The sequence below is a fragment of the Ursus arctos genome, unplaced genomic scaffold (genome assembly GCF_023065955.2).
Source record: "Ursus arctos isolate Adak ecotype North America unplaced genomic scaffold, UrsArc2.0 scaffold_7, whole genome shotgun sequence".
Taxonomy (NCBI): Eukaryota; Metazoa; Chordata; class Mammalia; order Carnivora; family Ursidae; genus Ursus; species Ursus arctos.
The window spans coordinates 40,866,849-40,893,321 of record NW_026623089.1 but is presented as its reverse complement, the minus strand read 5'-3'; the positions used below and the strand labels follow the sequence as shown (position 1 = coordinate 40,893,321).

The 26,473-nt window shown below is 50.9% G+C and overlaps 2 protein-coding genes across 8 annotated transcripts in view; one reads left to right on the top strand and one right to left on the bottom strand.

Annotated features, from left to right (window-relative positions):
• BMPR1A (bone morphogenetic protein receptor type 1A) overlaps positions 1 to 4,013 on the top strand; it is a 133,156-nt gene extending 129,143 nt beyond the window's left edge. For all 4 annotated transcript variants that reach the window (XM_026504603.4, XM_057308742.1, XM_026504604.4 and 1 more), the window contains one exon: positions 85 to 4,013. In XM_026504603.4, coding sequence (XP_026360388.1) covers positions 85 to 210 — 126 coding nt within the window. In that variant the 3' untranslated portion in view covers positions 211 to 4,013. The remainder of the gene's footprint in view (positions 1 to 84) is intronic.
• MMRN2 (multimerin 2) lies at positions 3,818 to 25,965 on the bottom strand. 4 transcript variants are annotated; one of them, XM_057308741.1, is made up of 9 exons: positions 25,711 to 25,965; positions 25,124 to 25,180; positions 22,048 to 22,146; positions 18,020 to 18,148; positions 17,819 to 17,925; positions 17,637 to 17,717; positions 16,736 to 16,900; positions 14,888 to 16,573; positions 3,818 to 11,867 (listed from the first exon to the last, which is right to left on the bottom strand). In XM_057308741.1, exons 1-9 carry the CDS (start codon positions 25,872 to 25,874, stop codon positions 11,482 to 11,484), a joined length of 2,874 nt encoding a protein of 957 aa, XP_057164724.1. In that variant the 5' UTR covers positions 25,875 to 25,965; the 3' UTR covers positions 3,818 to 11,481. The 4 variants fall into 4 exon arrangements, with proteins under 4 accessions (XP_057164724.1, XP_026360393.2, XP_026360391.2 ...); XM_026504608.4 differs by lacking the exon at positions 22,048 to 22,146; XM_026504606.4 differs by lacking the exon at positions 25,124 to 25,180.
• Positions 25,966 to 26,473: the final 508 nt, after the last annotated feature.

Sequence of the window (26,473 nt, the reverse complement as noted above, 5' to 3'; positions counted from 1 at the left end):
AGTGGAGCTCCATCCCCTGAGGAAGTGACTGGTAAGTGTCGTCAAAGATCTTGATGTACTCACTGCATTCTCTTTACTTTGCAGTGTCTACGAGCAGTTCTGAAGCTCATGTCAGAATGCTGGGCCCACAATCCAGCCTCCAGACTTACAGCTCTGAGAATCAAGAAGACACTTGCCAAGATGGTTGAATCCCAGGATGTAAAGATTTGACAGTGAAACAGTCCTGAGGAGAAATTCTAGACTGCAAGAGCTGTTTTCACCCAAGGAACGGGTGGGATTAGAGTAGAATAAGGTTGCTAACTTGGTTCTCAGACTCTTCCCTCACTACACCTTCACAGGCTGCTAATATTAAACCTTTCAGTACTCTGTAGAATAACAAGCTGGGAACTTCTAAATACTTCGTTCTTTATATATGGACAGCTTTATTTGAAATGTGGTTTTTGATGCCTTTTTTTTTATTGGGTTTTTATGAACTTCATCAAGACTTCAATCCTGATTAATAAGTCTCCAAACTCTGGGTACTGAATTCCCTGTTCATAAAATGGTGCTTTCTGTGAAAGCCTTAAGAAGATAAATGAATTCGGCAGAGATGGAGAAATCACACTTTGCCTTCTACCTGAGGAGAATTCATCTGTGTGTATTCCACCTTTGTAAACAGCATATGGATTATGGCCTGTTCGGTATACGACTTAGTTTATGGTAGTCTGTCATGCCTTGATATTGATACGTGTGTGTACACACACGCACACACCGGGATTCCTCTGCTGCCATTTGAATTCGAAGAAAATAATTTATGAATGCACAGGAAGATGTTGGTGGCTATTGGTTTTGTGCTTTAAAAATGCATTATCTGACCAAGATTCTCCAGTCACATAAAAGCCATTTATTTACCTTGCAAGTGAGCTAGCTTCTCTGCCAACTTTATTTTTTAACATAGAAGTTGATATAAAGGCCAAAAGAAGTTTAAAGTGTCTGTAAATTTGGACTGTTTTCCTTTCATCACCATCTTTTTCTTCCTTCCTCTCTCCCTCCCCTATATCTCCCCTCCCCCTCCCCCCCCTTCACTCTTCCCTCCCTTCCTTACCTTCCTTCTCTTTCTTTCTTTTTGGTAATTCTTAATTTTGTCATGAAAAGCATGTTATCCAAAGTTGGAACTTCCAATGCCATGAACCTTCTAAAGAAAACACTTTCTATCGAAGTGAATTACTAATTACTGCATTTGATAGCAATGTAAGTGCCTATAATCATGTTCTATATTCTTTATTCTCAGTAACTTTTAAAAGGGAAGTTATTTATATTTTGTGTGTAATATGCTTTATTTGCAAAACACCTCCTTTACAACCATATTTTATATATGTACATACATTCATACTGTGGAAACCAGCTCTCGTGTGTACCTCATATCCCATTCTTAAGGGAAGACGATTAAAAGATCATCAGAGAAAAATATTATAAAAGTAGAACTACTTATAAATTGTCAGAGTTAATGCATTCAAAGAAGTATATCAAATCTAGGACTTTGTTATTCAGGCATATACTTTCATTAAGATGCTGTCATCTCAATTTTTCTTTATGAAAGGATTCTCCAATTAGAAGTTTCTATTTCAGAGCCGATATAAGCTTATCAACAGCTGTTTGGGGCATTTAAATCATTTGAGATTTTTGGTTTTATGATTTCTGTTCTATAACTGGTGAAGACAATGAAGAGTCAGGCAAAACAGCTCAGTATCTACTCATTACCTGTATCTGTGCCATATGGCTGTTATTCAATAAAATGCTACATATTTTATGGATGCCTTGTTATCCCAAGGAATAATTCTGATTTACTTAAACTTACACTTCTCCAATGCCTTTTAAATATTGTCTTATCCTGAGCAAACAACTCATGGGTGCATAAAGTGAAATAGTTTTCTTTGAATGTAACATAAAATAAATGTGATTATATCACAACATAGTTAAAAATCTTTAATGGGGAGAAATCAGAGCATGTATCCATCCATTACCAAAAATCTGACTGTCATTTAAGGATGAAACTCTTACGTTTCACAAATTCATCAAACTTCACAAATTTGAAATCTTTAATAGTTTGACTAAGTTTAGTAATTTTCATCTAGCATAATTAAAGTTCGAAGTGTTCTTGAAAATAAGTAAATGTACATATTGATAGTACCCCATAACGTGTTCTTTCAGAATGTCCTCCACTATAGAGAGATTCTAATCCATGTTGCCTTGTGATTTAAGAACACTTCTGAGCTCTGATCTTAATCTAAGGTTAATCTTGCTTTATTTTTTATTGGCTAAACTATAAATCCTGAACATTATTTGTCATCTTAATAACAGAACATATGTAAAGAAAGGCAAACTCTATTCTTAGAAATGTTGAAATAGTGTGTGGAAGCCGACAGTTACAGATAGTATGTAAGGACAAGACCACTATATTGATTTTTTTAAATAAATCGATCTATTAAGAGTGGTATCAAGAATTAACTTTAGCAGTTTGTTCAATAAAAATATTTTCTAAGGTAGCATGTTCTTTAAAAAGCAAATGATGCCATATTTGAAATCCTAAAGTCCAAAAAATATCCATGAAATTTATTTTCTCCTCTCCTTACTCTCGCTGTTAAATTTCTAAGTTCATCTAGTAAGTGAAATATTTAAAGACTAAGAGGAAGTATTACGTAGTACCATATAGTTCATAATTTGTAAAAGCCTAGAAGCCATTGTTTGGTCCCACTTACAATTTAAGTATTTTAAAAGCGTGTGGCTTCTGTCTGTCATCCTTTTAAATAAGTAAAACATAAAAACAAGCAAAAACCAAAAGCTGCCTGAATACAGCAGAAGTTAGCCCTCAAAGAAAACTCCTTTTACTGAATTCCCTTTATACTGGTCGGTACCTCCAGAATTAAAGGCACAGCAGGACCTGCCTCAGTGCGTCCATTCTGAGCTTTCGGTGTGCTTTCTTTTGAACAAGTTTCTGAAGTACAAAATTTGAATCTGATTTCTCTGGAAATGTTTTCACTAAAGATCTTTCAGTCAATGTTTTATGTTGCATTTCCAATGTCTAGAAGTGTCCCTAAACTTAGAAAGTGGCCTATAGTTTTTGAAAACTATGTTTTCCTAGAATGGGAAATGGGAATGGATTTTTAATTTATTCACTCTAAAATACTCAGTACCTTTTTCGTTCATATGCTTTTCTTCTGTTTAGAACAAAAATGTAATACAACTTCTAAAGAATCCTGTATCTCTTAAACTGGCCCAAGATCAAATTTGATAATAATTTATTCCAGGCAAGATTTTATAAATTAAATCACTTGTGTTTCTTTTCATACACGTTGTTTGGAAATGTTGCAAATATTGAAAATAGTCTCAACAGTAATACTAATTGATTTTTTAAAAAGGATTGTTGCAGCTCTTGTACTGTTTGAAGGGTAGTAGTTATTATTTGCTTGGGTCAGGTGTTAAAGTCGGGTAGCAGTTCATCATCTTGCCTCAGTGCTATTATGAGAGTCACAGTGAAAACCATAGAGAACTGACATGTTCATAAAAACCGAATTAAATCTCGGGCAGCAGCACACAAAGCCACATGTAATGATCACCCCATAAGGAAAGTATGTGAATACTGCTTTTGCAAAGGATTAAATATATTATTGTAATTTTAGCTTGTGCTCTGTACTATGCTTTCAGTGGAATTATTTAAGCCCTTTTAGTGACCGTTGTCCTTGCCCATTTAAAAACTAAAATGTAGTATATATTGTATAAAATGAAAATATCATTATAGCTTAATTAGGGAAGTTGTACATAGACATTGAAAGAAGGGTTAAAAACAAACAGTTTTATTATGCAATTGTAAAACACCAAAAATATAGATTCATCTTTGATATGTAACACACTAAATGTATTTTGTACAGCATCTGGTTTAAAAGGTGCCTTATTAAGTTTACCATTAATTGCTTTGTTCTATATATAGATTACATCCAATGTATCATTTTTAAGTAAATAACCTTATTTTAGTATACTTTAGTGATGTGTTTTGTGATACTCGGACTGTATTGTGTATCAAAAGTCACCTGTCTGGTGAGATTTTATAACAGATAAGTTAGTACACACACGCGTCCCTGAGATGTGCACTTCGGCTGCCAGAGATGTGGTGCAGAACGCATGGCAGGTTAGTGACCCACAGTCTTTCCTTTGTGTAGGTAGAGCAGTTAAAAACCTATTACAGTGAAGGGTTATTTCCCTTAAAAAAAAAAAAAAGTTCTAATTCTAAAAATATGTATTCATTGCAGAAATTTTGGAAAACATAGGAAAGAATAAAGCAGCAAATAAAATCACAATTCTATTGCCACATGTGTACCCCTATTTACACGTGAATGTTGCTTTTCAATCTTTTGTTTCTGCTGCATTTTTTTTTACAAAATGATTGATATCATAGTATTCATTAATATCCACTGAAAATGTAACTTTAAAAAATTAACTACATAATATCCTACCAAGTAGATGAAATAATTTATTTTTGTAATTCCCTGTTAAATATTTGGGTTATTTCCATTGTTTTAAAAAATACAACGAATATATTGAACATCCTTGTACATAAATCTTTTAAATCATAAATTCATTCTCTTAGATTACATTCATAAAAGTGGGACTAGTGGCTATGAACTTTTAAAGGATTTTTTTTTTTAAGATTTTATTTATTTATTTGACAGAGATAGAGACAGCCAGCGAGAGAGGGAACACAAGCAGGGGGAGTGGGAGAGGAAGAAGCAGGCTCATAGCGGAGGAGCCTGATGTGGGGCTCGATCCCATAACCCCGGGATCACGCCCTGAGCCGAAGGCAGACGCTTAACCGCTGTGCCACCCAGGCGCCCCTTAAAGGATTTTTTAAGATGAAAACCAGTCTAAGGTTCTGGGTAAGTGTGGCCGCATGACGTGGGCAGGGCATTGCTTCCAACTTCCTTCTCTCTGCTAGCACAGCACCTGGTTTCTCATCCTGTAACTGGTTTCTATTACTTACAGTCATGGAATCCATTTATCCCGCTTTGTGAGAAGCTGCAACTTCAGGGCGGGAAGGCAGCTTTCCCTCTGTTCTGCAACAGTGTCCTCTCCCCTCCTGCCCTTAGTCTCACCCCCGATTGGAGCTGTTTCCGGTTGTTCGTCAGTCAGTCAGTCAGTGAACCTTGTGATGCCTCAGGCAGCTGGACCAGCTAAATCTCATAAAAGATTTGGGACTAGCTGAGGTCTCCCCCCAAATATGCATGTTTTGGGATAGCTTGTTATGGTTCTTCACGGGAACCCCTGTCTAGTCCGTGTCAGATGGTTTCTTGAACCAGCAGCATGTAAAGAATGTAAACATGCAGCTTGGTGAAGAAGCAGGGATCTCCTGGGCCTGTCAAATACTTGCTAGCTTTCCTTCTGTCTAAAAGGTTGACCCCAAACCTGGATCGATATATTCATTTTTCCTTCCCACCATAATCTGTTACTCTCACCAATTAGTTGGGATGGTGACAATTTCCAAGGTTTCTTTCCTAGTAGTAGTAGTACTAGTAGGGAAGACGTGAAGAAATGAGGACACTGTTCTTCCAGAATCATCGAATCTTGTAGGTAATTTCAGGCAGCTGCTAATTCAGTCATTAAGTCTTCATTCACTTGGAGAACTATCTCCCCGCTGCTGGGGCACGGACCATTTCTGGCATGAAAGTTAGATGCATTCTCCTGGAAAGCCTTGCTTCGGCCCTCGGAGCAGCACAGCCCTGACGAAGCGGACACGGCACACTGAAGGTGGCCAGTCGGTCGTGTAGAAAGAGGCCAGCTAGTGGCAGTGGCACCCTACTGGGCACGGGGAGTTAAAGACTGCGAGCTGGCGGTAAAAGCAGAAATAGGCGAGTCACCCTAACGCTGGAAGTGAGGAGGAGGAGACTTAGTTCAAGTGCAAAGGTACACACGCAACTTAATGTCCGCTAGAAGCAGAGGCTGGGGCTGAGAGGTCCATCCGCAACTGCCCTTGGAAGCGGAGATTGTGATTCTCGTTTTTAGACGGAATACCTGTGGCCTACCTGTTACTCCTCTGAACTGTATCTTCTTGGCCTTTGTCCAATTGTGCTTTTACTCCGAGTGTCCCACGTATGCTCAGAACGAAGTTCAAGGTGATTCTAGATGCCCGGTGCTGCTTCCTCCCTCCATCTCACTTCTCGTAACATCCTAAATTTTATGCAGGGAACCGGAAATGTTACCATTATTTGAAAGTCAGGAGTTGGTATAAAATGCTCAGGTTGGAAATATTTTCAGGCTAGAGGAAGGAAGAACTAGGGCCTTTGTTGTTGAGAGGGGAGCCATGTGTAAAGCGAAGCTGAGATCTGGCTGATGACTGAGGCTGGTGAAGCGCACCTGCTGCCCTGGTCTCTGTCGCTCTGCCGCGGGACTCAAATCCACGAAAACGTTGGAAGATGATGAAAAGAAAGAATTGAAAGGCTGTGGCAAACAAAGCTGCAACGGAAGGCATTTCAGTCAAACATTTAAAAATCAAAACTAAGTATTTGATTCTGTCTTCGTTCCTAGCTGGCACTAGCTGGAGATCGACTCTAACCGAAGATACTTGCAGCGTCCCTGTTGCCGGTAAGAAGTCTGACGTGTCTAATTCAGTCCTTTATGATATAACGTATTTTTTCATTCAAGAAACAGAATTTTCGGGGCCCCTGGATGGCACGGTCGGTTGAGCATCTGACTCTTGGTTTCAGCTCAGGTTGTGAGATCGAGCCCCACGTCGGGCTCTGTGCTCCCCACAGTCTGCTTCGGACTCTGTCCCTCTGCCCCCGCCCCCTCCCCACTTGTGCGCGCTCGTGCGAGGGCGCTCGCTCTCTCAAATAAATCCGAAAAACAAAATGGAATTTTCTCTCCGCTGTTTTGAAGTTTAAACTTGCCATGTCTAGATACATTCTTCATGTTAATACTGATTGGGTGCTTTTAAACTTTCCTTGGACGTGGGAGCTTCCACTATTTCTTTATTTCCTCCCTTCCTTTCTTTTACTTTACTCTTCCTAGAACTCCCATTAGACAAATATTAGGTCCCCTGTTTCTTCCATATTTCTTAACGTGTCTGTTGTATGATCCATCTTACCGTTTGCTTTTCAGCCCATCTACTGTTTTTTTTTTATCTCAACCAAACTTTATTTATTATTTGGAAATAATTTCAAAATTCTAGAAAAGTGAAGAGTACAAGAATGGCATTAACACTTCACCCAGATTCATCAACTATTACATTTTGCCACAGCTGCCTTGTTGGTCTGTGTGTGTGCACAAGAATCGTAAAGGCTTGATGTTGGCATGTTTGAGCACACACATAACCTTCTCTGAACCACTTGGATTACAGAGCTCGTGTCTCTTTTAAGTATTTCAGGGATATTCCTATTACAAAACCGGTTTTGTATGCTTTTCAAATTCAGGAAAGTTGACATTGATACCGTAACAATCATCAGCAATACCAAAATCTGCGGACCCTCGTCGGTTCTCACACAGTCCGTGAGCGCATTTCCCGGGCCCAGGGTCTGTTGGGGGATCTTGCGTTGCATTCAGTTGTCATGTCTCATTCTTTAATCCGAGACAGTTCTCCAGTTTCTGTCTTTTGTGATACATTTTCTAGAGCAAAAGGCCAGAGTTTCTGTGGACACAGTTGTGTCCTTCTCGGGGTATCCCATTGGGAGGCCATGGCATGTGTCCCATTATTAATGATGTCACTGTCAATCCCCTGTTCGAGGTGAAACCTAGTTTCCTTAGTGGAAAGTGGTGGTTTTCCCTTTGTAATTACTATGTTATGGCGATAATTTGAGACTCTGTTCTAGCCATTGGCAATTCTAATGTGAATCAGTGGTTACAAAGTAGTGGTTTTCTACTTGCGTGATTACACCTACATTTATTAACTGGCGTTCTGTAAGGGAGAGGTCTGTCTTCTGTTTATTTCTTATTACCAGTAGGAACACATGGATTCTTCCTCTAGTCAGTGAGTTAGAGTCTATTGGGTCATCATTTGTTTCGATGTTCCGATTGATCCAGACTCGGCCACCGGAAGTTCTTCACGTTGGCTCTTGAGTCCTTTGTCCACGTGCTCATCTTTTCTTGAGCACTTCTTAATTTTGGCACTTAGAAGATGTTCCAAAGTCATCTGGTAGTTTCCCTGCCCCAGCCATGGAGCCCGCCATTTCTCCAAGGCTGTCTGATTCCCTCAGGGAGGATGGTATTTAGAGACCAAGATCTGAGTGGCAAATAAGATTTCCAGTTTCCTGTATTGTTTCTAGAGACTTGTGTAGTCCAAAATCTTCAGTTTTTTGAGTTTGGGATCCTCTTCTTCCTGACCCTGGTTTTCCACAAAGGTCGGGCGCTTTGGCATGGTCGCTCATCTCTGTGTTTGGTGAACCCCTGCTCCCCTCAGTTCTGTGTTCCTTGGCTGCCTGTTTTTATGGGGCAACAGCGGTTTGTTAGAGCAAAAATTAAGTGCTCCGTTCTGCTTGCCTAGGATTCAGGCTTTTCCCCTCCGCGTATTGACCCCGCTCCCCACCGCAGTGAGTTTTGTCATTGCTTGGCCGGCTCTGGGGGAGCTTTCTTCAGAGGAGGGGGGAGGAACGCTGAGCGGGCTAGAGCGGGGCTGGAGGTGCGGGTGTTTTTGAGACAAATGTCACGGGATACCAGCGGAGTGGTGGAGCATGACAGGAAGGGAGAGCTTTCGGAAACAGTCTTTACAGACCATATATATCCTCTCCGCGGTGTTCCTAAAACACAAGTTGTTTCTGAAAGAAAAGCAGAGGTCAGGTGTTACTTTGACATGTTGTGCTGCGTGGGGACACATCTCTGGGTTGACTGCCGCGGGCCTTGGGTTATCCACGTCGCCTGGGAGCTTCCTGCCTCGAGAGTCCGTAACCGCCCCGCCGCTGGGGGCCCAGGACAGACCCGCGCTGCCGGGCTCCGGGCAGAGGCCACCGCTGCTGGCCGCTTAGCACGGGCAGGCGACGGCTGGGACCCACCGCGGCTGCCCCTCGGCTGCTCCTCCTCCACGCATCCCCTCAAGCCTGTTAGGGGCTGAGTTTGAGTTTGGGGTTCCCCTGAAATCGCTCCCATCTCCAACAGTCTCAGATGTTTTGGGTTATGGTTTCCTTTTGCTATTTCATTTTATACTTGATCCTTCTACTTCCCATTTTTCAGAAATTGTGAAAATTTTCTGATCAGCTTATGGCACCCTTTCTTGTTTTTCAGTATTATTTTTGAATCCGTGTTTCCCTCCGATTTGGGAAGTATGGTACCACTCTGTGCTCAGTCCATTGCCTTGTTCTGGGTGCCACAAGTGAAGGGTGTCTTAACATTAGTCTGGGTAACGGGGTCTGTTTGGGGGGCACTGGCAAAGAGTCTGCACCCAGAGATACTAGATGCCTTAGTGGAGATAAGAAACCTGTCGAGTGAACTTTAGAATTGTTAAACGGGTGTCTTCATTATAGAAGTGTTTAAGCAGGAAATTTGCACTTAAACTGGATATTAAGGTTTTATGAAATTGGTTTTGTTGCATGGAAAGCATCGTATTTAAAAGAACCATTGTCTCTAGTTCTCATCCCAGAAACTTCTGGAGCGACTCATCCACGCTGCTGGCGGAGTTTACCAGTTAGCACTTGCATTTATAATCCTGTTAAGGGCACCGGCAGAGGGCATGTGCCCCTTATGGAGATCAATTCGCTCTGCTTAAATGTGCAATGCATTCCAAATGGAAATCTTAGTTGGTAAGACCACACTGTCCTAATATCTCCACTTAGTCGTTAGTACAGCTTGACCAATAAGAGCGAGATGGGGCAGAAGGAAGACACGGCAAGGGCCACGGGCTACCGGCTTTCCAACCTTTGGTCGGGAATGGCCCCAGTACATCATGCCTTGGGTTGGCATTAGTCTTGGCAACTGAGAGCCACGCTGGGCAAGAGGCCCTGGCCAGAGGGAAGGGCAGGAAGGCCAGAGTCAAATCTGTGGTCAAAATAATAAAACACCAAGATACTTACTGAAAGCTATTAGACTAACCACCTCGTTCTACAGGCGGAAAAAGTTCAGGGGGCCGTGATTTACTGTCAGTGGCAGAGCGGCCCGGCACACTCTTCCTTTTAACGCTAATGTTTTAGCATATGGAGCACACGAAGCTTGGTGAATAAATTCTGAGGGACAACGGTTTGGATTAATGACCCTTAGGAAACAAAGAGAAGGGCTGAGACCCTTGTTAACTCTGACAACCAACTCCTGTCCTTTTTCACCACCCAGTCCAGTCCAATTTAGTTATGCAGAAGAGTATGTTCAACACATCGGATACCTAATGACCAAAACACACACGTTTCCTCACAACTAGACGGCTGCTTTCTCCAGCCTGTTTGCTCTAGGGTCTGTAATGTTTTAAAAATCCTATGTTGATATTGTGGGAACTGTTGCAACTCCAAGTGTTCCTGTCTAATCCAGTATTCACGCCACTGCCTGCTGGGGAGGCTCTGCGTGTGCCATGTAGAACTTACTGGAACTGTGAAGTCAAGTACAGCCTGGAATCAGGGCAGTCACATTTATCCCAAATAGTTGCGTTTTGTCCCCTATTTCTACCTCCTTCAGCGAATCCTTTGGCTCTCCACAAATAAACCAGGCAGAGAGTTGAAGGGCATTGCTTTTATTCCAGAGCTGATCGTTCTCGAGGGAGAGTTTGACAATCGTCCTTCACTTCCTCCCTCAGCCTCCTTCCTGGTTCGCGATGCTAATAAGAATGAGGACGGTCATCGGCGAGTGGAGGAAGTAAAAAAAGGCGAAGGCTGTACACATTTGAGTTCATGTTTGGCGTGTCGGCCTTCATCTTGTGGAGGCGAGGAGATAAAGAAGTGAAATTAAGGTTACAGATAAATTCAGGGAAGGACCCAACCTGAGGGAAATATAATACTGTTTCCTTCGGTTAACTCGACGAGGCCGTTGTCCGTTTCTAACAGAAGTCAAACGGTTCAGTTTTCTCCGACGGCCCTGTAGTGGGTACAGACTGGTTTCCAACAATATCCAAAATGTCACCTCCATTTTAAACACCTTCCTTCTGCAGAGGAACGATTTTCTAGCATAAGATTAGGGAAAGGAAGTGGGAGAATGGTTTAAAGTTTCCAACCACAGGAGGAGCGACACACCAAAGAAGCTGTGGGACCCAGGGTGCGGCCGAGGGCTGGGCCCACACGCCGTGCTGCCTCAGGAGGCATGCCAAGCTCGGGTTCACACCTCCCCGGGCCGGGTTCTGCCCAGAGAGAAGCATTCCAGTTCTTCTCGCCATTAAGAAAGAGCCAAACCCAGTGCGTCTAGAGGAGGCCACATATACCGCATCGTCTCTGCAGTTTTCGGGAAGAACTAGACCAGCGGGATGGGTCTCCAGACCAACCCTGGCCGGAGCTCCAGGCCAAGGAACGCTGGGCGAGTCCACGACGTCTGGTCAAGGGCTGTGCCCGGCGTTCAGGTCTTGAATATCAGGAATCCCCCGAATGTGGTGCCTGGCGGGTTTCTCTTTATGACCGAGCCCTGGGTTAACTCGAACCACACTCTCTCGCCTTTCTGCAGCTCGGCCATCGTGAAGGTCGTGGCCGTGCTTCCACCCCTCCGCTCCTCGGTGGAACTGACGGGGGTCTGATGGTGACCTCCCAACACCAGCTGCCCAGAGCCTGGCCCTGGGCCAAATTCAACGCTCACTGCAAACAGATAGACCCCGCGCTCAGGGGCTCGGAAGTAGCCGTGTTCAGGGAAGTAGCTGCTGCCAATGTTGATGTAAGTAGCGTTGAACTTCACCGCCTGTAGCGCAGCCGTGCCTTCTGGAAAGCCAGCATAGAAGGCCACAGGGGAGCCTGGAATAGAGGAGGAAAGTGCTCAGTGACCATCTCTCACTCCCTCAGATGGGAAACGAAACCCTGAGACCTGCCTTTCTCACCTTATTAAAGTAGGAATAGGTCACTATTTCCAGATAACCTAGGTGTTCCCAATAGCAGCTCAGAGAGTGGGAGCCACTGGCCAATACTCACTAGGTCACTAACTGAGAGGAAGGAAAATACAAGTCCGTTGTCTCTTCGAGTGTACATTTTTAAAAAGCACTTTCTCATTGTTCCCTTTTCCTCCCAGCATCCTGAGAGGTAAGTACCCCTCCTCTGAGGACACCTTGAGCCTTGAGTGCTTGACTGGTCGTCCAAAGCTGCGTGGCTTGCGGATGGCAAGATAGGGCAGGAACCTGCATCTCTGACTTGCACACTACTGCCACCTACTGGGGATCTTGAGATACCCAAGGGCAAGAGAGAAAATACTACCTATCTTCCAGGTAATAATGCTAACAGAGGAGAGAATGAAAGAACACCAAAGGATCCTTCCTGCTGGACGTCTGGCACAGGACCTTAGAGAGAGGAGAGCAGGTGGGACCGGACAAGAAGACTCTTCAAGCTGGTCATCTTAGTGTTTTCAAACTGTGGCACAGAGCCCTGGGGTTACAGATGGGGAAACAGGCCCAGAAAGGGAAAGCTGGCTCCAGATGACAGACAATAAATTACCACACTGGGAGCTGTCCTTGGATCTCCTGATTTCTGGTGCTCTTTCTAGGTAAAGACGCATTTTAGCCAGCCACAGGAAGACAAGCGAGACGAAGAGAACACAGGTGGGAGGCCCGCCAGGCCCACACACAGGCATGGAGCCACGGGGAGCCTCCCCGTGAAGAGGGCGAGTGTACAGTGAGGAAAGAGCCAACCCGACTGCCTGGCCAAGACTCTCAGGCGGGGTGGGGACAGAGCCAGGAAGTGGAAAGGGTGAGTCCCATGGGGCGTTCTGGCCATGGCACTGAACTTGGCACAGATGAGGTCATGTTCCCCATGTGCTCCCTCAACTCTCTGTGTGTCTCTCTGTATCGCTCTCTGTGTGTCTCTTCATTGAGACCAAACTCCTCGTTTCTTAGGGGATAAAACCAAGCAAGGCCCTAAAGGAGGGACAATTGGCATTGTGGTTAGTGACTTAATCCCATCTACTGCCCCAGCTCTTGGGCTCCCGGTCCAGCAATAGTCTTGTGAATGTCAAAATTTTGCTCTTCTTTAGTTTTGGAAAATTTTCTGAGAACTGGAGAGGTCAGAATAACTTTCCCATTTTGTAGTGTGTCACGTCCAAGACCCGCGGCTGGCTCTGCAGTTCCCCCAGCAGCCAGGAGGTGGGGCACTCGCCCAGCCGAAGGGATGGCCGCCCAGCGCGCCCTCTGCTGGTACTTGGCCCTCTCTGCACCCGTTGCCGCGAGCCAGTCAGCCTGCCCCTGAGAGTCCCGCTTTCCAGGCGACCCTCCCGGCCCCTGGGCCCGACCTGCCCCTCAGAAGGCTCGAGGTTTGTGCTTCACTGATTTGCTGGCAGGTAAACTGAGGGTGGGCTTCCCTGCAGGCACAAATTCAAGACCTATGGCCTTTCTACAAGACAAATAAGGGAGAATTTTTATTTTTAAGGAAGAAATGTTTTTGAAATAATAAAATATTGCAATGGTAAACTCAGACACCTAAACCATCAGGCACTTGAGGCCTTGCACCACTCGCAAGAGGAAAAAAGATGGAAGACTTAGTATAGGCAGACAGAGCCTCGGCCCTGAAAATGCTGGGGAAACGGGAAAACGTTGACTGGTTTCTACTAAATGTTATACCTTACGTCAGGTACTTAGTACATGGATCTGTTAGTCTTCATAACAACCCTTCAATGTAGGTAGTGATTCGCCCATTTTACAGAGGAAGAAACCGAGACGAGTAAGTGGTGCTTGAGACTGTGCTCTGTCTACCGCCCCCAGGCACACAGGCCTCCAGGGCCAGGAGGGAGAGCTGGAGGAACAGGGAGAGCTTGGGCTGGGATCCTGGGTCAGACCTCAGACTTCCCACATGCCAGGCTACACCAGGGTATAGACAGCCCGGATAGCGGCCTCGTACCCAGTGCTGTGTCTGGATGAGCAGGTGGCCATAGCCCCGACGCCAGCCTCTCTGGCAGCGGAGGATCACCTGGGGCACGGAGTCCAGTGGTCCCTTTCCCAGGGCCACACTCAGGGAGGGGCCCGGAAGGCTGGCTGCACATCACGTCAGCCTCAGAGCCAGCTGCCCAGGCCCTGGGGCCCCGCAGGGACCAGGCGTCAAGGGCCTTTCTCAGAGAAGAGCCAGCACCCTAGAGACAGCTGGACAGGGTCCAGGGCTCTCTGTGCCACTTACTAGCAGTATGAACGGGACACGTCCCCTGACTGAGCCGCAGGTAGGACGGCAGTGACGATGAGCTGTGGTGCTGTTAGGACGACTCAACATGGCCAAGCCCAAGAAAGGCACTGCAAGGGACCTGCGCGGAGCAGCGAGATGGGCCAACTACGTTAGCACAATGAGCTCCTTTCAGGGCCCAGTGCCCTCCCTGGATTCCCGTCTTGCGGGGTACTGCCCAGGGCAGGTGACACCAGCCCCTGTTCCCATAGTTGTATACGGGGGAGCTGATTAAAGACGCATGGGGTGAGGCAGGGTGGACAGGAAGAGCTGAGATGAAGGGACTGTGGCACGCAGAAAAGGGAGGCCTGCCCCCTTCCGCTCTACAGGCCGAGTGGCAGCCAGCCAGCGGGGTATCTGGGAGCCTCAAACATTCCCATGGCAGGCCTCTGCCCGCTCACTGACACTTGGTTCTTGTGAGTTCTACCTGCTTCTACTTCAGGTACCATAGAGGCCCCTGGCCCTGCATGAAAGGCAGATCGGTGCAAAACTGGCCCTGAGTAGTCCTGACCCTTGGTCACCCCGTTCTCTTTCACCTCCCCTCCTCGGAGGCCGAAGAGCTGCTAGCAGACAGCCCTGTCCTCCCAGCCTCCCCCAGCGTCCCCCTGGGCTCAGGAACTCACCTGCCTCCCAAAGCACCGGCCCTTTGCCAGGCTCATCCGCCCAAGTCTCCGCTTGCTTCCTGTCCCTCCTCCGGGGAGCTTCCAGCCCTTTCTGCTTCTTCCCTTTCCTGCTCAGCATGGCCTGCAGCTTCCCCAGGTCCAGGCTGACGTTGGCCGCCACAAGCCCTTGGAAGTTCCCGAAGAGGCTGTGGAAGAGGCGCTGGTGCCGCTCCAAGTCGCGCTCGGTGGCGGCCAGCGCCTCGTGCAGCCCCCCGAGGGAGCCGTTGAGGGACGAGGCCCCCGCAGCCTCGCAGCACCGGCCCGCCCGCCGGAGGTCGGCGTCCAGGCGCTCCAGCTCCCGCGCCAGCGCGGCCGGGGAGGGCCCGCCGGCCTCGGCCACCTGCTCCAGGGTCGCCAGCCGCGCGGCCAGCGCGTCCCAGGCGAGCGCCTGCTCCTGCAGCCCGCTGGCGGCGTCCCGCAGGCCGGCGTGGATCTGCTCGTAGCGCAGCGGCAGCGGGTCGGGCGCCTCCTCCGTCATCCGCTCCATCACCTCCTCCCCGAAAAGGGCGGCCAGCACGGCCTCGTGGCGCAGCGCGTCGTCCAGCAGGGCCGTGAAGTAGCTGTGCAGCTGGCCCACCTCTGCCCGCATGTCCCCGTGCGCCGCCCGCAGCGCGCTCGCCTCGTCCGCCAGCGCCCGCTCGCCCTCCGCCCGCTGCGCGTCCACCGCCCGCGACAGCGCCGCCACCGTGCCGCTCAGGGCCTGCAGGGACGAGCCGTCGCGCTGGTGCCGCTCGTCCAGGCTCACCTGCGCCTCCTCCAGGGCCCGCGTGGCGTCCCTCTGCCCCTCGCGGATGACGTCCAGGTCGAAGTAGAGCTTCTGGCAGTTGCAGTCCTTGACGTACTTGATGAGGTCGGCGTGGCCGCCCTGCAGCTGCTGGAGGGTGAGGTTGAGCTCCAGCAGCTGCCGCTCCATCTCCTCCTTGTTCTCCTCCATGATCAGCGACTTCTCCATCAGGATCACCCGCAGCTCGCGCAGCGCCGTGTGGTTCACCTGCAGCTCCTCCAGCTGCCGCTCCACCTTGCTGATCTGATCGAAGGTCTCATCGGACTCCGAATACAGCTCCTTGATCTCATCCACGTGCTGCGCCAGCGTGGCCCTCATGTCCGCCAGGGTGCTCTGCAACTCGGCTTCCCTGCGGCCCGCGGCCGTGTGCAGCGCCGACAGGTTCCTCTGCAGCTGGCCCAGCCTGGCCTGCAGGCTCTCCGGCTCTGGCCTGGCGCCTGCCCCTGCCGCTGCTGGGACCAGGCTGCCGTTGGCCCCCACAGGCTCCTGGGCCTTAAGGAACCTCTTCAGCTTGGCGTCCACGTCCACCTCGACCTGAGCGAGGGACTGCTGCAGGGAGAGGTGCTGGGCGTGCATGCGTTCCTCCACGTCCTGCCGCAGCTGCCCCACTCTCTGGGCGTTCTCCTGCACCTTGCTCTCAAATTTGGCCCCAAGCTCCTGGAAGTCAGCCTTGGCCACCGTGCCCTCCTGGACCCCCTTGATGGCCTGTTGGTTGGCCTCCACATCGAGAGACAGGTTTCTCATGGCTTGGGAGAGGCTGTGCAGGCTTTGGTTGAGGGTCCTCCAAATGGGGCTGAAATGCACCTGCAGGAAGGCATCCATGTGGGGCAGTAGCACTTGCTCCAAGGATCTGCCAGGCACCCCTGCAACAGAGACACGCTTTTACCCAAGCCCTGCAGGAGCAGACCCCCCTCCCTGGGCAAGGACTGAGCGGGGGGGGGGGGGAGTCCTCTGAGATTTGGGCCTTCCTCTCGTCCCCTCGGGTATGAGCAGGCTCTTCTCAGCCCCTGGAGCCTGCCACTCACCAGGCTCTGTCTGATTTGCCTCAATGGTGGCAGCTGTGAGGTTGCTTGCCAGGGCCGTCCAGAGCCCCGGGAGGCCATCTGCCACCTGGTGAATGTCATTCTGGAGATCTCCCAGCAGGCGTTCCTGCTGCTGCATGACGTTGCTGAGCTCTGCAGCTGGGTGGCCTGAAGACACATGAGAGATAAGTGTCGAGGTCTAACTCCCAAGGCCTGGGTGGATCGGGTACAGAGAAGTTAATTTCCAAGTTCAGGTGGAAATATCAGGGAGGTGTGTGCTGATGTCCTCTGAGCAGGAGCTTAGCAGCCTTCAGCTCCAGAAGGGGAAATGCATGGCACCTGAGCCCCCACCCTCATCCCGGCACCCACAGCAGACATGACTAATCAATCACAGCACACTTGCCTCCTCGGCTGTGTGGACATGGCCTCTCCACATCATTTGAGGCAGTCCTTGTCTAAAGGTAGGAGTTCACCGCATGATGAAACTCATTCGTCATCCCAAACATGGCCCAGCCTTGAAAGGCCTCACAAATGGTGCCTCTTAGTGGTTCTGTGCTGACTCTAGACCAAGGATAGTATGATGCATATAGGAGAGCTTCTTCTAGGCCATGGAATCCTGTACCATTCAAGGGGCAGGAAAGGTGCCAGATGAAGCTTTCCTTCCCAGAAAATGGAGTCAAGGAAAAGGGTGTGTGTGCTTCGCCAGCAGGTAGTAATGGAGGGCCCTGTGACTCTGGCCTCCTTGGTGTGGGGGGAGGCAGACACAGAGCCACAGAAGGGCCCCTGCTGATTCTGGGCACAGAGTTTTCCTGAAATGGCACTGCCCTATGAGAAGAGAAAGGCCTGGCACGTGGGTTCTTTCTGCCTGCCTGCCCTTCCTGCACCTTCTAGGGAAGAATCATACCAGGTTCAAAGCCGACTGGCCCATCCCAAGGCTCCTGGAGGCCATCACCTAGATCTTCATGCTCAGGGATTGCCGTGGGATCTGCAGAGAGGAGGCAACAATGGTGACCCCACAGGTCAGAGGAACTGCCTGACCTCTAGGGTCAGAGGTTGGAGGGGAGGGAGCCACAGGGGGAGCCCTACCGTGGTGCTGGCAGTCAGGGCCCACAAAGCCTGGGCAGCACCTCCAGGCCACGGAGGCCAGCACCTTCTGCTTGACCTGGTACACCGGCTTCTGTGCCATGCGATACCTGGGGAAAGAGGGGGCCAGCTTAGTGACTCCAGGATGAGTCAGCATAGGCCTCGGATGGACGGCCCGCCTTGCCCCATCCTGCCCCCACTCACATGACTTTGACTTTCTGGCAGTCTGGAGTCCCCTGTGGACATGGCTGCTGCGAGTGGACGAGGAATTTCTCTGTTTTGCAAGCAGCTACAAAGGTGACCAGCCTGGACTTCTGGTACGGGCACCAGTTACTGGAAAAACAAGCCAGAGGAGAGGGCTGCTGAGCCACGCCCAGGTCCCACATGACCCTTCCTAGAGGTCAACAGTGGTGCCAGTGCCCCCCTCCCCCTGCCTCCCTGCCCCACCCAGTGCCCGGGATTCTAGAATCCGTTAGTCCTAGAGGGGAGCACTCTGCACTATTCAGCCCTCAGCTCCAGGACAAAAGCTCCACGAAACCCACCTGCAAGGGCACCTGCTCCACTGCCTTCCAGGAAGCCCCTCGAACTGGGGTCAGCACAGAGAGTCTGAAGAGCGCCCCCAAAATCACACAGCAAAATTACCCACGGAGCCAGGAAGGGCTCCCACTGTTTCTCTTGGTGTCAGGGAGAAATGCTGCTGGGGCTGGAGGGTCCTGGGTTCGAATCCTTCATCCTCGGGCTGTGTGACCTTGAGTGAGGCACTTAGGGAGCTCCCCCTTCCCCATTTCTCAGATGGAGATTATAATACCCTCCTCCAAGTGTGCGGGTGAGTACCAAGGGCCTGGCTCCTGACAAGCGCTCAACGAACACCGCGGCCCTGCCCCGTCACCACTCACATCGTTCCTCACCACAGACCAGGCTGCAGGGAGGGCACCTGCTCCCTGGCTGCTCCCCATTATGGCCATTATGGAAATGGGCTTTCAAATGGTTGTGGGAAAAGGCAGCTGAGCTGAGCAGTCCCTTCTCTGGGAAAGGTCCTACAGGATGGTTTGGGGGTCACATTCAGCATCCTGAACACCTGAGAGGCAGCCTCTCCCTTTACCAGTGTGTGTGGTTGCAAATCCCAGGAGCAGGGGTGCTCATGGCTGGCACCGCCCCAGCGCACTGATCTGGTGGCAAGCTTGATGGGCTCAGTAGAATAGGTCAGAGGGTCCTTCACCTGCTAATCAGCTCCCAGAACGGAGCTCTCCGGAGTTGCAAGTGGCAATGACCTGCATGGCTCAGTTCGGCTCAGCACCTCTTGGGCATTGGGGGCTGGGCTAAAGCCCAGCGGCACTCAGTGCCAATATGGCGGAACAGGTCTTCCCTCCAGGGTCCCCGGGAAAAGCAGGCAATCTCAGAGGGCGTGGACGGTGCCAGGACCTGGGGAGACTTTCAGAAGGAGGTGCTAATCTGGCACCAGGAGCTGTGGCAGAGGTGTACGGCCCGCTGAAATGCAGGGGAGGGGCTGCAGAGGTAAGGAAAAGCCAGGCTGGGGGGGCCTGAGTGCCAGAGGAGGAGCCGGACCATGTCCTGAAAGCACAGAAAGTTGTGGGGGCTCTGAGCGGGGAAGTGACATGACAGGGCCACCGTGCTGGGTACAGAAAGGACAAGAAGAGGCAAGGCAGAGGTAGGTGGCTGTGTCAGGGATCCAGGTGGAAGATACTGGCAGGGGCCATGGGTGATGGCAGTGGATATGGAGAGAAATGGCCACCCTTGTCAGATATTAGGAGGCAGCACTCAGGGCCTTGGAGATGGAGTGGCTATTGGGCTGGGGTCTTATTCTCTGGAGCTGGCCTCTGTCCTGGGGCTACCAGGCACACAGAGATGGGGGTAGGGCAGGGGGAAGGATTGAGGGGAATTGAGTGACCATATCTGTTTTGAAAGCTGAGACACCTCCCTCCTCAACAAGCCTAATTTCTCACTTGTCTCCCAAAAGCCTGGCAGCCAGCTTTTACCCTCTTGGCAACAGACTGAAAAAGCTTGTCAGGAAAATGACCCCACTCAAGAGGAAAGATCTAAAAAACAATGACATCAGGGCCTCCCCCAGTGAAATAGCCCAGCAGAACATATTATGACAAAAGAGGTCAGAAAGCCCCGTCCGCACACCCAGCTTCCCATCAGCTTCTTAGTCTGTCTACTCTCAAGCAGGCGGACGTCCAAGATGACCCCCGAGAAAAGTCTCTACTACAAAAGAGCGAGGTCAAAAACAAGCAATTGGGAAAAACATCAGCTTGGACGAAACCAACACTGTGCAGAGAAGTCCCTCAAATTTGTATTAATAGCCCCAGATCTATAAGAGAAGTTACTGCATCCAAGAAAGAACAGGAAGCTATTTTAAAAATGGGAGAACAGAGAACGAAAGAACCCTCAGGAATTAAAAATATAACAGTAGAAATGCAAAAGAGACTTAATAGAAATGTTAGAGGGTAAAGTTAAAGAAATTTTCCTAAAAGAAGAGCAAAGAGAGAAAGAGAAAACAGGAGAGGAAAGATCAGAAAAATAGATCCTGGAAATCCGACATCCGAACAATGGGATTCGAGAAAGAGAACAGAGGGAGGAAATCATTGATGGAAAAAAAAAATCAAGCAAATATTACAGAAGTGAAGGGCTTGAACCTTCAGATTCAAAGGGCCCACAAACTCAGTGTCATCATGAAATTTTAGAACTCTGGAAATGAAGATAATTCTATACTTTCTAGAGAGAAAAATCAACACACACACACACATACACACATCAGCACTTAGAATGGCCTTGAACCCCTCAACAGCAACACTAGAAACTCGAACACAGTGGAGAACTGCCTTCAAAATATGGAATGGGGGCACCTGGGTGGCTCAGTCAGTTAAATGTCTGACTCTTGGTTTAGGCTCAGGTCATGATCTCAGGGTTATGAGATCAAGCCCCACATCGGGCTTCATTCTCCGCTCAGAGTCTGCTTGTCCCTCTCCCTCCTGCTCTGCCCCTCCCCCTGCTCGCACTTGCTCTCTCTCTCAAATAAATAAATAAATAAATAAATAAATAAATAAAATCTTTTAAAAAGTACAGAGGAAAATATTTCCAATTTAGAATCCTATACCCAGCTGAACTATCAATCAAAGTGAAGAGAGCAGAATAAAGACAGGGAACAAAGCCAAAGAAACAAAAAAATGAATACAGTTGTTTATTCCAAGGAAGACCAAAAATATGAAGTGTGCAGGGGATGGGGGAGGATTCATAGGTTTTTTTCAAGTCTCCACTCTGAGTAACATACATAGTTGGATAAACGTAAATACTCAAAACGACAATATGGGCGGATGATGGATAGGCAGTGCGCGTGTGTGCACACGCGTGCACGTGCATGCCTTCTTGCACGCCTATGCACGCATGTTGGGCTTGGGGTGTGGAGTGGGAATGAGAGCTGAATCACAGATAATGCTACTTCCCAAGAACTAGCAATATAAACATGTTAGTTAGAGACACAGAGGTAAATGCCAAGGGATTCCCCTAAACAGTTAAAAATCATTGCCTTTGGGGACCGGTGGGGCAGGGGCTTCTGACTGTCTCAACCAACTTTGCAGGTTTGACTCTAAACCAGAGGGTCGGCACAGCTTTCCCATAAAGGGAGAGAGAGTAAATATTTTACATGAGACGGACTACATAATTTGTAGTGTCCAGTGCACAAAGAAAATGCGGGACAACAACAGAGATTAAACCAAGTGAGAGACCCTTCTGTGGGCACGCCCTGTGTGACCGGTCACATGCCCATGGAGCTGGCCCTGATTTTAGGCAAAGAATGTTCACTCAACACGGAAAGAGCAACTGCAAAAGGTCTGGACCCAGAGTTTGGGGATCACAGGTGAGACAGTCAGCTGCACAGGCTGTTCCAGGACCAGAAACTCCAGCCTCCACCCCACCCCCACCTGGGCCGCATGGAAATGCTGGAATATGGGCTCAGGCCTGAGGAAAAGTGTTTCTCTAAACCAGTGGTTCTCAGGGGGTGGGGGTGGGGGGTTAAGGGACTTCCTTCCACTGGGAGGGTGGCCGTGAGACTGGCATCTAGTGGGCAAACACCAAGTGTGCCCACTGAACACCTCGGAATGCACACAGCACAGCCCGGCACCCCCCACGGCCAAGAATTAGCCAGTTTCAAATGCCAGTAGTGCCGAGGTTGGGAAATACCCACTCAAAACAAAGTTTTGTTCGTTGCTCACCCTCTGAACTGCTGTGGAGGGTCCAGAAGGCCTGTGCCCAGGCGAGCTGGGTCTGGTCCAGCCTGCCAGGCAGTGACTGGGACTTTCCACCTCGAGCTCCTGGAACGGGAAGCAGTGCTGCCCACCCTTCCTGCCCAGGAACTTTCTCTCCTGATCTGCCCAAAGCTCGGGCTCTAACTATTCTCCCTGCCTATGCTCCCCCTCCCTTGGCAGCCCTATCCCCTTGGCATAGTACAGGCCGCTGGCCCAGAAGCCCTGGGAACATTCTTGACCTTTGCTTTGGTTTCCTCCAGCTCCTGGCAGCCGTGGGCTGGCCCTCTGAGCCTGAGCCCCCAGCCCGGCTCGCAGAAGCGCCCATTGTTCTCACGGAGCCCTCTTTGCACCCTCATCTCCTGGGGCCAGCCTAGAAATGAGTGCGGGGATCCTCCAGCTGGATTTGGGCTGCCCTGGGCCTCTGACACGACCCCCACCTGAGGCTTTGCCCCAGTCAGGAGAGTGTCTGCTGGCCCCTTTGGAGCTTTTAATGGGAGCTCGGAAGCCTGGGCCTCCCCCCTCCCGTCCCCCTGGATTCAGGGTGACCTTGAGCAAGGCCCTTCCCCCCTCCCCAGTCCTGGAAATGTGGAGAAGATTCCCACTTCCGGCCCCTCCCTGGGGATGGAGGGAGGGGCTACGGGGGAGGCGGAGCCAGCCTCTAGCAGGGAAAGGGCTGAGAGCCAGAGCCTCCCGCATTATGGATGTGCTGCTGCCACCGTACACTGGGACACTTAAATGCCAATGAAGCCCACCTCTGGCTGCCCCTTAAGCCTTTTTGGGGAAGGAGGATGTATTCTCAGCATCCTTGCTTTCTGGGACCTTGAATGCGGCCTTGAATATGACTACTCCTGGGGAGAATTTTGCAGGGCTTTGTCTTTGAGCTGGAAAGGGGCCTTGGCAGAGGACCCTGAGGCCGACTCAATGTCCAGAGTGGGGGTTCCCTGAGTGTGCCCAGGGCCCTGTGCTTCTGACAGCAGGAACAGGTGCAGGAGGTGCAGCCATGGCCATGACCCGTGGCCTGGGCTCCACTCTGCTCCTGTGTGACCTCCAGCCGTCTGCGTGACTCCTCTGGCCACGAGCGCTCAGCTGCAACAAACCACAGACGCTGCTTGCGCGTGGGCCAACGGGAGCTGATGCTGGCGGGCAGGGCCAGCTGGGCGGCTGGGAGCTGCCTCCTACACTACCACCCATCTCGGGGGAGACGGGGCAGCGGGCACCTGCGATTTGCAGCCCAGTGGATGCTCTGACCTGTCACTTAGAAGCTGGGTGACGTCCCCCTCCCTTGAGCCTCACAGCATGGAGACAGCAGAGAGAGCAGCGCTGTAACCTCAACGTGGAGATGGGGCACCTTGCCCAGGGCTCAGCTTGGTCCTCCACGCAGGCTCTGTCCTGCAGGGGGCGCCTGGCTCTGAGGAGCCCACATCCTAATCGGGGGCTCAATCCCATCCCACCAAAACCAGGGAGCATCAAAAGAGCCTCCTCCCACGGAGTCCAAACACACATGTTGCTGGGGTCCCAGAGCCGTGGAAAGCACTCAGCCCTGCCCTGCCTCCACCCCGGGACCAAGCATCTGGCACCAAATTGTTCTGTTCGAACTTCTCCTTATAAATAGTCTAATCTGGGCCCATGTCCAGGGCCTACCAGGGCCTACCAGAGACAGGTGTGGGGGGCAAAGGCTGGCTGGGAGGCCTGGTTCCGGCGGCCAGGGGCTGAGGGCCCACCAGGCTTGTCCCTGATGCTGCGGGCCCCACCTCCCCTTCCCCCTGTTGCAGGAGGGAGGCTGGAGCAGCATTTCCGCCTCCCCCTTTACAGAGCACGGGAAGCAATCAGCCCGAGGAAGCCGAGCAGCACTTCCTTCCTTTCACACCAGCCCCTCCGGAGGCCTTGACAACCTGAGTGGGGCCTGTGGGGGCCACAGCTTCTGGGGTGTGGGAAGGAGACCCAGCAGGCCTGCTGGGACCCCCTGGATTCCCCTGGGAGCTGGGCATTCCTGGGCTGGGGCGCCCTTCTACGTACATTCGCACATGCTCCGCGCACACTGGGACCGCCGAGGGGGTGGCTGAGTGAGCTCCACGGGGCAGCGCACGAGTCCCTCCCCACAGCCAAGGGGGTGTGGAGAAAGAGGAATGTCTCCTACCTTCTTCTGATCCACCTGGAACCCTGAGCCTCTCTTTTATCAAAAGGAAGCAGGCAGCCCAAAGAAAGGGGCATGGAGCTAGTGGCTTTGGGGAAGGGAGGCTTGGTTCTTGGACCTGAAATCAGAGTTGGGTGGCTGGAGTCCCCCACCAAGAATCACCCGCACCACCCAGCGCCGACCTGGCCCAGTGGCGGGGCAGAGATGGGACCCCTCCTCCCCACTTGGCCAGCCCCTCCCTCCCTGAGAGTCGGCGAGCACTTGCTTATTCTTTCCTCTCCGTGGGCAAATCTGCTTTCGGGAAAGTGTCCAAAAACACATTCACCTTGAAGCGTCAGAGCTGACTAGAACTGTCCCAGGAGAATTCACTCTGTAAGCCAACGTGACGGTGAATCTCAGCGAGCCTAATGGAAGACTCTGGGTGGGTGTAAGCTGACCCCCTCTCACTCTCCAAATCCATATAAACACCCTCACCAAGCCTGGTTTGTGTGTGTGTGTGTGTGTGTGTGTGTGTGTGTGTGTATCTGGGGGGGGCAGGGGTGCAGCAAGCATACTAGGCACATCTGGGGGTCAGCGCTGCTTCTGAGTGCTCAGGGACCAGAGCATGAGCTCTGAAGTCAGACTTAGATCCTGGTTCTAGATTTCCTTAGCTGTGTGATCTTGGGGCAGCTGCTTAGTCTCTCTGAGCCTCGGGCTCCTCGGCAACACGGGCTGTTGGGAGCACTCGCTGAGATAACACTTGGCAAGGTGACAAGCCTGAGATGGACCCCGTAAAGGACGTGCTGCTCTGACAGTGGAGGCCCTGGAGGAGGAACCCACAGGCGCAGCACTTATCAGCAGGGGGCCCCGGGCCTGGACAAATACAAGACTGGAAAATGGTATCCTGGTTCAGTCCCAAGACCATCCTACCCATTTCCAGAGGGGCACTGAAGCGGAGCTCCCTGGATGCCATGCTTCCTCCTTGTTCTGGAAATAGAGCAGAGCACCCTGTCTGCTCACTGCCTGTCCCTCAGGGCCAGCGTGAGGACCCACACCAGTCCCCCAGGGCACTTAGATAAAAATCCAGTCCCCAGGAGCGTCTGTCTTCTATGACTTATGCTAGGCCAGCCTCACCTAGGCTCAACTGTCAGAGTTTACTTACTTCAAAGAACAGGAGCCACTGCCAGGCCAGCTGGAAATTTCTGGAACTATTGTCCCTCATCACCCCATGCTAAGTGGTTGGTGGCAAGAAATGCTCCTGCCTGACCTCTAGGTCCATTCCCTGCCATGGGCCAGGCAGGGCACTTCCTGTGGCGCCCAGTCCGGGCTGCCTGGGGGTGGCCTCTTGAAGGGAGCCTGGCACCTAGCACCTCATTCAGCCTCCCAGCTGGCCCTGCAGGTAGATAATATTAGGTCATTTCACAGATGGGTAAGTGAAGTCCCAAGAAACCCTGTTCTGGCTGAGCTGGGACTCAGATCCTGTACATGACCTCCCCCAAGGTCGAGGTCCTCCTTACCGTCTGCTGGGGTCCCTGCCGGTGTCCTCAGCCTCTGCCCTCCAGACCCCAGGTGGCCTTGGACTGTGTGGATCCGAGAACCCACTACCTGGGGCCTGGGCTGAGGCCCCCAGCAGCCCCCAGCCCAGGGCCCCCCCCAGGCCAAGCAGCAGTGTCAGGATCATCTCAGCAGTGGGGCAGGCTCAGCCGCAGCAAGTGACTCCACAAACTGCTGGTGAGGGTGACGTCGTCTTCGAGTTAAGTCTCAGAAGGAAAAGAAAGCACAGGGACAACAAAGAGAGGAAGTGGCCTGGGCCAGCCCACCCGGTGAGCCTTGTCCGGCCCCCCCGTCGGCCCCCCTCCACCGTCCCCCACAGAGGCAGCCAACAACTCAGGCCGGTTCCTGTGCCTCAAGAGGACTTAGGTCAGGGACACTGGAGGTGTGGGACACACAGGGAGGTGGCCCCACTGAACACGTCCCCATGGGAGCTAGGAGAAGAGCCCAAGCATGGGGGAGGGGCTGCAGGAAGCGGTCGGTCAGTCTGGGGGAACCTGCTGCCCATCCAGGCCGGTGGCCAGGAAGCGGGGGCCCTTCATGCCTACTCAGCACCTTTCACCCCTGGGCTGTGGGAGCCAGCAGGTGGGCGGAGACTCGGAGAGAGAGAAAGGAGCTGTCCTAGGGTCGCCAGGGCGACCTAGGAGTTGGGAGTTGGGAAAGCCTTGCGTGCTCCTTTGCCCCAGCGGCCCTTGCTGGAGCCCGGGGCTGGGGGCATCCACGGGGCTG

Excerpts from the sequence above, each read along its gene's own strand:
- MMRN2 (XM_057308741.1), bottom strand. The coding sequence starts at position 25,874 with ATGATCCTGACACTGCTGCTTGGCCTGGGGGGGGCCCTGGGCTGGGGG. Across the intron at positions 16,901-17,636 it reads GCCAGTCGGCTTTGAACCTG|GCCACCCAGCTGCAGAGCTC; the intron begins GTATGATTCTTC and ends ATGTGTCTTCAG. Across the intron at positions 11,868-14,887 it reads GCCGGTGCTTTGGGAGGCAG|GCTCCCCTGTGGCCTTCTAT; the intron begins GTGAGTTCCTGA and ends CCTCTATTCCAG.